This window comes from Macaca nemestrina, chromosome 20 (genome assembly GCF_043159975.1).
Source record: "Macaca nemestrina isolate mMacNem1 chromosome 20, mMacNem.hap1, whole genome shotgun sequence".
Taxonomy (NCBI): Eukaryota; Metazoa; Chordata; class Mammalia; order Primates; family Cercopithecidae; genus Macaca; species Macaca nemestrina.
This window is the reverse complement of record NC_092144.1, coordinates 52572682-52584537: the sequence shown is the minus strand read 5'-3', so window position 1 is coordinate 52584537 and position 11856 is coordinate 52572682. Positions and strand designations below refer to the sequence as shown.

Sequence of the window (11856 nt, the reverse complement as noted above, 5' to 3'; positions counted from 1 at the left end):
ACAGAATCACTGCTGAAAAAGACAGAGGCCTCCACTATTCCCAGGGACCTGACACACAGAGAAAAGGAAAGAGAGGAGGGACAAGGAGGCAGGACTGAGAGGGGAGGGGACAGAGAGGTGTCCTGGGCTCAGACTCCACCCATGAGCCAGAGAAGTGCTCCTGCCCCGGAAAGAGGCCCAGCACAGAAGGAGGAAGGACAGCACAGCTGACAGCTGTGCTAGGAAAGATTCTGGATCCCAGGCTCATCTCCATACAGGAGAACACACAGGCAGCACAGGCCATGGGGCCCCTCTCAGCCCCTCGCTGCACACTGCATATCACCTGGAAGGAGCTCCTGCTCACAGGTGAGGAGAGAACTTCCTCGGAGAGGACAGGAGGAGGAAGCAGAATGATTGGATGGATTTTCCTGGAGAGGATGGGGTTCTAAGAAATAACAGAAGAAAGTACTTTGGGAGGCTGAGGTGGGTGGATCATGAAGTCAGGAGTTCAAGACCAGTCTGGTCAACACAGTGAAGCCCCATCTCTACTAAAAATACAAAAAATTAACCAGGTGTGGAGATGTGCTCCTGTAATCCTAGCTACTTGGGAGGCTGAGGCAGGAGATTTACATGAACCTGGGAGGCAGAGGTTGCAGTGAGCCAAAATCATGACACTTCACAACAGACTAGGTGACAGTATGAGACTGTCTCAAAAAAAAAAAAAAAAAAAAAAAAAAGAAAGGAAAGGAAAAGAAGAAACAAAAACAGAAAAGAAGGCTCTGTTGGAGTCTGGATAGGGGAAAATACACCAGAGAGGGACAGGGGTCAAAACAGGAAAATCACATTGAACTGGAATTGGTAAGAGGTAGGAAAATCCCAAGTGTTCTGTTTTCCTGGTTAATCAACACTGGACACCACATTTTGAAAAATGATAATAATAACGATTATCAGATGACCCTTCAAATGAAAATATAAGCATTGCATGAAACACTGTCCTCAGCCAAAAAACCTCAACAATTGGTGAAAGAAAAAAAACATCCCAGGCATGGAGGGACCTGGGAACTTTCTCATCTACAGGAGTCTGCAGCCTGTTCCAGGCACTGGGGTGCAACCAAGATCCTAAAAGTCCCTGTCCTCAGGGAGCTCACGCTGTCATGGGAAGGAAGACAGACATGCAAAGAGATCTAGAATGTGAGGTCAGGTGTTGACAAGAGCTCCGGAGGGAGCAGAGCAGGGAAAGGTCAGAAATAGGAGACCCAGGGTCTCTGAAGGAGGTGTCAGGAAAGAAATCTAAAGATGCCCTGATGTGAGTAGGACCTGAGGGTGGTGTGGAGGGAGGCATGAAGATCCCTGGGGAAGAGGATTCCAAACAGAAATATGACAAGGTAAGAAGGGTTGAAGAAATGGGGGTCATGCTGCTGACCTTGACCCAGTAGGACAGTAGTTCACACACACACACACACACAAAAGGGGTGTATGTGTGTGTCCTACTGTCATACTGGGGTGCGTGTGTGTGTTTGTATGTGTGTGTGTGTCTTCAAGACTGAAGATTGAAGAGAGCTTCTCAGGACCCACAGTCCCATTTTTCACCCCCATACATACGTCGCAATATTGACTGATGCTCTCTCCACATCCTAGCATCACTTTTAATCTTCTGGAACACACCCACCACTGCCCAAGTCACGATTGAAGCTCAGCCAACCAAAGTTTCCGAGGGGAAGGATGTTCTTCTACTTGTCCACAATTTGCCCCAGAATCTTATCGCCTACATCTGGTACAAAGGGCAAAAAACGGACTTCCGCCATTACATTACATCATATGTAATAGATGCTGAAACAATTATAGTTGGGCCTGCATACAGTGGACGAGAAACAGTATATTCCAATGCATCCCTGCTGATCCAGAATGTCACCCAGAATGACACAGGATCCTACACCATTCAAATGATAAAGCAAGGTGATAAGACTAAAGGAGTAATTGGACATTTCACCTTATACCGTGAGTGATTCCACATGATCCCTGGGTGTTGGGGGTCGGGAGTCCGTTCTACTTTACACCAACAGGATGGTCAGGCCTAGACGGTGCCTGTGTCCCTCTCTGCATTATGTCGCATGTTGGTGTTTTGGCATTTAGTGGAGGACACACACAGAGGAGACAAACTATAACAGATCAGAATTCCTTTCCTGCCTCCAAACCCTGCAGACACTTGCTGCACAGGAAGGACAATCTGAAGGGAGGGTGCTCAGCAAGAGATGAATCTCAGCCAAGCACCTCATGCCCTCTTCATAAACTAGATCCTGAGAAAGACCCTGGAGAACTGAGTAGGGCTTTGCCTAAGAGGCCCCCAGAGATACTCTCAGAAAAGCTCAGCCCTGGAGGCCTCAACCCCAGACCCGTCCCTAAATCCTTACTCCAGATAAAGCTGAGGAGGCTGTACCAAGGCTGGGTTGTGGCAGGGCTTACTGGGACCAAGGATTCACCAGGCGTCTGAGGACTGTGTCTCCAGGAGCTGCTCACTGCCAGGGCTCAGTCCTCAGATCCTCATCTGGGCAGGACAGAGCTTTCTTCACCTGACACTCAGAGTGGAGAGGACAGAAAGACAAGCTTTATAGGCCATCAGCCAACTGCTTTGCGAGTCTAATGTCCCCAGAAGCAGAAACAGAAGACAGAAAATGTACCTGGCAGCAGCTTATCCACAGGGATCTGACCTAAAGGTGCTCTCTCATGGAAGTGAGTAATAATAAATGCTGTTTGTGTGAACATCTCCACTGCACCAAGCATTAGGTCAGGTGACTGTGAAGAATTTACAATTTATTCACATATGGCATGAAAAGCCACAGTCCATTTGCAATTTACCATATTTGACTGAGGGAAAACTAAGACACAGGAAGGCACAGTCACTGAACCAGAGTCACACAAACACAAAAGGCAGATCAGGGTCACATGAGGTCTGTCTGCAGCCAGAGGCCCATCCTCTCCTCCACCAGAAGTGAGGGCTTTTTGGGTTCCAAGGACCCCATAGTCATTCATTGGCTCAAATCCTCTCTTCTTAGGCGTCCAAACATCAGAGGAGTGAGAGCAAATGGTCAGCTGATTAGTCTGTACTCCAGAACTAAATCACCTGCCTCAACTGTCAGAGTCAGTGCAAAACATGTCCGGATCTCCCACTCAGATCTTAACCCCTATCACTGAACCTGAAATCCTGTGTTTCCCAAAGTGTCCATGTCACTGGCATGACAGGATAAAAGAGAGGACCTTGTTTTCATTCCCCACTCACACCCCGCACCAGCACAGGCCCAGTGAGAGACACACACTCAGGAGCTCTCACATAACAAATGAAGGAATTGAATGAAGAAATGAATGATCCATAACTTCTTTAGACTGGATCTTGGATGCAGGATCCTAGGAGGTCTAGCCACATCTGTCCCTTGTCATTCAGAGGCTGACACCCATGTTTCATCCCCCACTAACTCTTGCCCCTAAAGCCAACCCATCTCATGTAACTCTGAAGCCCTTTGTTCACTGGAGGGTTTTCAGGCCTGATCCTGGCCTGTGGAACTGGGGACACCTGGTCCCTGGGGTCTCTGAAGTCACTGTAGGCCCCACTGTTCACTGCCATGCTGTCTCTGCCTCTCTCTGCTTCTCTGTGTACGTCACCTTCCTCCCACTTCATTCTACCTGGCAAGCCCTGTCCTGCACAGCTTCTTCCTCCACCCCTAGGCCTTCCCCAGACACTCCCTCTAACTAGGTTAATTGTTCTGTTCCCTTCCTACTAACACTGTGGCCTGGCCCACCTCCCAGGAAACAGGAAAGGCACAGAAATCACCTGGAGTTGCCACTCCTGCCAAGTTTCATCTTGAGCCAATGTCCCCAGGTCACTAAGAGAATAAGCTTCCACTGTATCCCCATTCAGGGCTCTGTCCTTTTGTGAGGCTGTTCTGTGGACAAGACCATGGGACAGGGATAGTCAGCTCCTCCATCCACTCTTATAATTTCCAGACAAGTTCTTCTGGCCTCCTGCACAAACAAAACCAATTTATCCAGATAGTGATTTGCAGTAAAGAAATATTTTAATGACTCCAAGTGTGCCAAACAGGAGGATGGAGGTTTATTATTACTTAAATCAGACTCCCTAGTGGATCAGGGGTTAGAGATTTTCAAGGATAGTTTCAGGGGCACAGGACCAAAAAATGGGTACTGCTGACTGTTTGGGGATGGAATCATGAGGGCGGAGGGAAATGATCTGTTTGTGCTTGAATCCACCTCTAGGTGGGGACCATGTGACTGGCTGAGCCATTAGTCATGGGTATGGATGAGGTCAGCGGGTTTCCAGAATGCAAAGAATGAGAAACATCTCAAAAGACCAATCTCAGGTTCTACAATAGTGATGTTATCTATAGGAGCAAATAGATACAAATTTTGTAAACTCTGGGCAAATGACATTTGAGCAGTAAGGGATTATAGAAACTGTGCCTCCATTTTAGCAGAATTCAGTTCCCTCCTACAATCTTATTCTCATGGTCTTTCACCAGTTTTACAAAGGCAATCCCTGGGCAAAAGAAGGGTATTAGTGTTATGGAGGAACTATTATCATTCTTGCTTCAAAGTTAAACCATAAATTAAATTCCTCCCATGGTTAGCCTGGCCTATGTCCAGGAATGAGTGAGGACAGCCAGCCTGAGACTAGATGCCAGATGGAGTCAGCCATGCTAGTTTGCTGTCACTGTTGTAATCTTTGCACTGACTGACCAGGGTGTCAGAGGCTGGACAGGTCTGCAGTCTCCAAAGCCCATGGGCTGATTTCACCCATTTCACTCACGACTCCATCCACAACCTACTATGGAGCTCACATTCTCCAGTCACTTCCTAGAGACTTCTGGTTTCCTGTCAGCCATATAACAGGCTTGAAATTTGTCACTCGGTTCTAACAGTAAGTAAACAACGGAAAACTCAAAAGTCAACAACTCGTTAAAATCCCTCAGAGATGGCCGGCACAGTGGCTAACAACTGTAATTCCAGCACTATGGGAAGCCAAGGCGAGCGGATCACGAGGTCAGGAGATCGAGACCATCCTGGCAAACACAGTGTAACGCCATCTCTACTAAAAATACAAACAAATTAGCCAGGTGTGGTGGCGGGCGCCTGTAGTCCTAGCTACTAAGGAGGCTGAGGCAGGAGAATGGCATGAACCCAGGAGGTGGAGCTTGCAGTGAGCCAAGATCTTGCCACTGCATTGCAGCCTGGACAACAGAGTGAGACTCCATCTCAGAAAAAAAAGGAAAACGAAAAACTTGCTGTTAGAAAAATGAAGAATGTTTTTGATGCCTAGTGGTAGAATGCACACAGCTGAGAAAACAATCCCTAACTTGAGGATGTGTCAATAGAAACTTCCAAAACTGAAAAAGGAAAGTTCAAAAGGAGTGGGGGAAAAAATGGAACAATATATCCCACTTCATATTTAACATTTTGTATTGACAATAGCAATTTTTAAAATTTGTAGTTGTGGTACAACCTCCAAGGCTGTAACTTACACATAATGGGAATACTGGTGGTTTCCGGGACCTGTTGGGGGTGGCCAGGGGGTGCTATCTGATGGTTTTACAGCCTGTGCCACATACGATTGTTTCCTCCTGATGATGCCATTTTCATAAGTTGGGGTTCTTTGTGTGGAGGACACATGAGCCACTGGCATCTCACTTAGACCCTTCCTGATTCACACAAACTTAAACTCTAGTTGTATTTCCTGAGGTTAAGAGAAAATGAAGAAAGCTTTTCACATACCTGTTTTGGGCTCTTCCCCATTTTTCCTAACTCTGCACAGAAATTAGAAACAGGGATTTTTTACTGTATTTACTAACATAACACATATCACTTCTTTTAATTCGGCATCATTCCTCCCTTTATGTAATTGACACACTGACCAGTTCTGTCCCTTTAATGGGACTCTCTCTACTTAAGGAGTTGCTAATTTCAAATCACTTTTGGCATCTTTCTTTGAGCATAATGTGATCCTGTTGGAATTCACCCCACACCTAAACCTTAATTTGGTATCAAGATAAATACTACTAATAGCAATCGATCTTAGATGTTTGGACCATCAGTAAAAATTTCCACTTATGACAACATTTTAATGTTTCCTCCAAATCTTTTTTTGTTTCGTTACTAGAGTCACAACATAACATGAGGTCTAAACTCTTGACAACTTTTTATGGGAAAATTACAGTACTACAAATTGAGCATCCCAAATCCAGAAATCCAAAATCTGAAATGCTCCAGAATCCAACACTTCTGACCACTGATGTGATGCTAAAAAGAAGTGCTCACAGGAGCATTTTGGATTTAAAATTTTTCACATTTGGGATGCTAACCCAGTACATCTACCATAAATATTCCAAAATAAATAAAAAAGTTAGAATCCAAAAACCTTGGTTTTAAGCTTTCTGCATAAGGAACACTTTATCTGTATGAACTATAGGCATGAAACTGTACAGGAGATCTCTAGAACCTCCTCATCCTGTATAACTGAACAGCACAGCCATGGAACAATGCCCTATTCCCCCGACCACAGCTCCTGGAAACTACTATTCTACTCTATGATTCACTCTGGAATTCACTGAGATAAGGTACATAGAGTAGTCTGACTCCTAGAATTAGAGAGTAGAATGTCTAATGAGAGAAAGTATCTGCAAGACTTCTTCCCACATATTGCTCTAATAGCCACCAAACACATATGGTCCATGAGGGCCAGACTTCTGTCATCAGTTCATGTCCGCCCTTTCCACCAGTCAGTTCTGCGTTTGCAAACATCTACATGTATTTCTAGAAAGATATACATGGTCCTCACCTGTCCTCTACAGTGGGTAGGGGATATCATCGATGCAGAACAGCGAACATGGTCTTGGTCCAAAGCTCTCAGCTCTTGCCTGTCCCCTTCACTCTTTGTAGGTTATTCCTTGGACTCTGCTCTATCTTTAGTGGTCACTGGCTCAAGTCACTTACTATGAGACAGCTGGGAAAACCGCCCCACCTTGTGGCTCCACTGCCTGGTGACTGAACTGACCTCCAGGCTTGACTCTGGTCTCCCCTGTGTTATTTCTGCTCAAGTACCCAGTCCCAGGCCAGGCTTCCCAGTACTCAAAGGGTTTAAGGACAATGGGAACTTTCATCATCCATCTCTAAGATCCCCTTGGAAAGGGAAGCTGCAGAGAAAACATACCTTGGGGGCAAAGTAAGACTGAAACCAAGAAGATTCCAGCAATGCATGCTCCAGGTGAGGACCGCAAGGTGGGCCAGGCAGGCAGTTGGAGAGGGAGGGACTCAGAGAGGCACCTGGGGCTGTGACTGCTCGTCCCATGTTTTTCCATGACTCAATGCTGCTGCTCAATTCACACTTGAGAAAGTCTGTGCTTCTTCCACATACAGAAGGCAGCCTCACAATCCCTGAACCCTCAGATTGCCATGCAGCTGTCCTGTAACACACACATCTGCCATGGGCTTTTTAGGACTTGAGTGGGCTGAGAGGTGGGGAAGACCATCTCTGATTGAAAAATGTCTTAGGAGGAATCAAAGGTGCCACACAGGGCAATCTTCTCTCTGTTATCTGCACAGTGGAGACTCCCAAGCCCTACATCTCCAGCAGCAACTTAAACCCCAGGGAGGTCGTGGAGACTGTGATCTTATCCTGTGATCCTGACACTCAGGATGTAAGCTACCTGTGGTGGATAAACGGTCAGAGCCTCCCTATCAGTCGCAAGTGGCAGCTGTCTGGAAACAACAGGACCCTCGTTCTATTTGGTGTCACAAAGGATACTGCAGGACCCTATGAATGTGAAATGAAGAACCCAGTGAGTTCCAGCCGCAGTGACCCAGTCACCCTGAATCTCCTTTGTGAGTATCTTCTGTTCCTCTGTGAGGCAGGCTGCCATCCCAAATACACATGACCAGAGGCCAGGCCTCTCACTCCCTCTCAGGTCCAAGAACAGAGACCTTTAAACCTGGACATCAAAGCTGGCCATGATGACTAAGAGTAGGCTTAGGCTTGATCGACAATGGGAGAGAAGAGGCTGCTCCTGTCATGGGAGACTCAGGGTCCACAGGTTATATGGGAGAAACAGGTGAATGTCTCAAGCTCCAGATCAGTGAACACAGCAGGGATTTGGCTGAGACTTCAGTGTAGTGACTTAGTTCACAGGGTCACCATGGCCCTTCCACAGTCCAGGATTTTCCCTTCCCTCTGACAACATCGGCTGTGACTTTATTTTCTGCTCAAGATGGCCTAGATACCCCCACCATTTCTTCTTCATACACCTATTACCATCCAGTGGAAGTCCCCAAGCTCTCCTGCCTCACAGACTCTCACCCACTGGCAGAGCATTCTTGGCTGATTAATGGGAAGTTGCAGCAATCAGCAAAAGTGTTCTTTATCCCCCAAATCACTAAAACATATAGAATGGCCTATGTCTGTTTCATCCATAACTCAGTTACTGATGGAACAAATCTCATCATTAAGAGCATCATAGTTCCTGGTAAGTGGATCCATGGAGCATTGGCCATATGTTTTCCAGTGAAGTCTATCTGGCTATCAAGGAAGAACCACCTGCCCTCTGCAGAGGGAGAAGGAAATAAATAACCCAGGACAGGGAATATGTTTCTGCTCCAAAACGACCAGCTTTTGCCTGTCCCCTTCACTCTTTCTAGATCATTCCTTACACTCTGTTCTATCTTTGGAGGTCACTGGCTCAAGTAAGTCATCATGAAACACCTGCAAAAAACTACCCCACCTTGTACCTCCACTGCCTCAGGACTGAACTGACCTCCAGGTTTGACTCTGGTCTCCCATGTCTTATTTCTGCTGAAACATTCAGTCCCAGGCCAGGCTGTTCAGTATCTTAGGGTTTCAGGACAATGGGAAGTCCCATTATTACTCATCTCTAGAATGTCCTTGGAAATGGAAGCTGCAGAGAAATCACATCTAGGGGGGCAAAGTAGGATGGAATTTGGAAGGGATCCAGCAGTTGCACATTCCAGATAAGGAATCCAAGGTGAGCCAGCCAGTCAGTGGATTAGAGAGGGACTGGGACGTGTACCAGGGGCTGTGACTCCCACTGACATGTTTGTCCATGACCCAACACTGCTGCTAAATTCACACTTCAGAAAGTCTGTGCTACCCTAAGACAGAGCAGGCAGCTTCATAGTCTTTGAGCCCTTAGATCATCATACGTCTGTCTTGTGACACACACACCAGCTATTGACTTTCAAGGACTCGGGTGGGCTGAGAGGTGGGAGATGCCAACTCTGATTGAAGGATGTCTGTGGAGGAATCAAAGGTGCCACACAGGACAATCTTCTCTCTGTTATCCACCCAGCGGAGTTGCCCAAGCCCTACATCACCAGCAACAATTTCAACCCCATGGAGAACAAGAATGATGTATCCTTAACTTGTGTACCTAAGACTCAGGGCTACACCTACGTGTGGTGGGTAAATGGTCAGAGCCTCCCGGTCAGTCCCAGGCTAAAGCAACCCGGTAAAAACAGGATCCTCATTCTAGCCAATGTCACAAGAAATGAACAGGACCCTATGAATGTGAAATACGGGACCGAGTTGGTAGCATCTGCAGTGACCCAATCATCCTGGATGTCCTTTTTATCTTTGGTTCCTCTGTGGACCAGGCCACCAGCAAAACTCCAGGCAACCAGAGGCCAGGCATCTCAGTCTCTCTCAGGTTCAAGTACAGACACTTTTATTTCTGGACACCAGGGCTGGCCATGACTCCCTGCCCTGGGAAAACTTGGCTAGGCACAGCCTTAAGCAAGAATATAAAGGGAGGGGCTGCTCTTGTCATGGGAGACTTGGGGTCTACAGCCTGTGATGGGAGAAACACGTGAATACCTCATGCCTCGGCTCAGTGAAGACAGAAGGGGTTTGGCTGGGCCTTGAGGGTGTGTCTTGGCTCAGAGGGACACTGTGTCCCTTTGAGAGACCAGGTGCCTCCGCTTCCCTTGGACGACATCACCTGTGGTTTTATTCTCTTTACTCCAGATGGTCCTGACTTCCCCAGGATTTTCCCTTCATTCACGGATTACCATTCAGGAGATAACCTCTACTTGTCCTGCTTCGCGAACTCTAACCCACCGGCAGAGTATTCTTGGACGATTAATGGGAAGTTTGTGCAATCAGGACAAGAGCTCTTTATCCCCCAAATTAGTACAAAGCATAACGGGATCTATGGTTGCTCTGCTCGTAACTCAGCCACTGGCAGGGAATGTTCCACATTCAAGATGGTCATAGTCTCTGGTAAGTGGATCCCGGCATCATTGGCAATAGGGTTTTAGGTGGAGTCTATCTGGCTTTCAGAGAAAAGTCAGGAAAACATTTTTATTCCCAGCCTGTGTCCCATGGGCAGAAGCAAATCCTAAATTCTCCTCCTGAACCCTCTCAATTTGTCTCTACAGACTCTCTTCTTCTTGTTTCTCTGTTTTCTCATGGCTGACCTTGTGTCCAGTCTGAGAAGGGTAGGGAGGGGGCTTTGTCAGTCCTGAGCCCTATGTGGTGGAAGAGGCTTCATAGAGGGACAAGAAGGAGAGTCCTCAAGATCAAGTTGCTTCTCGCTGTCTCCAACACATCCCTTTCAGTGACGTCTTTGTTTTCTTTTACTTACTCCATGTGCTACAAAGAACATCTGAGGCTTTGAAACAAGCTCACATTTTTCCCCCAAATAAGAGGAGGAAGCCCCTTGGATGAGAGAGGAGCAGCTCACATTGCTGCATCCTCTGCTCCAGGCTTCTCCAGTGACTGGCCCTTCCTGACTCCACTGGGGTGGGTCTCACTGGGGTGGGAACAGCATGTGTGGAGAAAGAGCCCTGATGGCCTGTCCTGAATTCGGCTAAATTGAGCTGCCGGTTGAAATGAAGCCTAGGCTGCAGGGAAATAAGAAGAGAGGGAGCCTCGGGGCAGACTCTGGAGTTGTATCCTGGCTCTGAAGTCACCAGCCATATAAGGCTGTGGGCACAGCACGTGGGACACAGCACAGAGGACAATGAGTGATGCACACTTGGAGAAATAGGGAGATTCACCTCTGGGGCTCTGCATGGCAGGAAAGGGGCAATGCCAGAAAGTGTATATTTATAGAGTATAAGACTACCAGGACACTTATATATATCTATTATAAGACATACCATTAAGTATTTCTAAGTGTGCAATTCAGTGTTGTGTAAACATCACACTATCCATTTCCAGAACTTTTTCCTTTTACCATATTAAACCTCTGTACCCAATAAACAGTAACTCTCACTCCTTCTCCCCCTAAGCCTTAGCACCCACCATTCTACTTTCTGTCTCTATGTAACTGGCTATTCTATCTTTTATAAATGGAATTATAAAATAATTATCCTTTTGTGTCTGGCTTATTTCAGTTAGCATAATGTCTTCAAGGTTCATCCATTTTGCACGATGTATTGGAATTTTATTCCTTGTTAAGGTTGAATAACATTTTGATGTATAGATATACCTCATTTGCCTACCGACTTATCTTTCAATGGACTTTCCGTTGTTTCCATTTTTTTGCTATTGTGAGTAATGCTTCTCTGAACATCAATGTGCAAACATTTGTTCAAATTTCTTTTAATTCTATAGGGAGTATGTCTAGAAGTGGAATTGCTGGATCAAATGGTAACTTATTGTTTACATTTTTTGAAAAACAACCACACCACTTTTTACAGTGGCTGTAACATTTCCCATTCCCATCAGCAATGCACTAGAGCTCCAATTTTTCCATCTATTTGAAAACACTTGTTGTTTTATGTTGCTGTGATTATTGTTGTTTATCAAAGCCATCCTAAAGTGTGTGAGATGGTGTCACATTGTGGTTTTGATTTGCA

The 11856-nt window shown here is 46.2% G+C and overlaps 1 protein-coding gene across 1 annotated transcript in view; it reads left to right on the top strand.

Moving 5' to 3' along the window:
• The first annotated feature begins 281 nt into the window (after window positions 1–281).
• Window positions 282–11856, top strand: part of LOC139360197 (pregnancy-specific beta-1-glycoprotein 2-like) — a 64093-nt gene continuing 52518 nt past the window's right edge. Inside the window, exons 1-4 of the mRNA XM_071086200.1 lie at window positions 282–345; window positions 1618–1977; window positions 7588–7866; window positions 10019–10273. Coding sequence (XP_070942301.1) covers window positions 282–345; window positions 1618–1977; window positions 7588–7866; window positions 10019–10273 — 958 coding nt within the window. The remainder of the gene's footprint in view (window positions 346–1617; window positions 1978–7587; window positions 7867–10018; window positions 10274–11856) is intronic.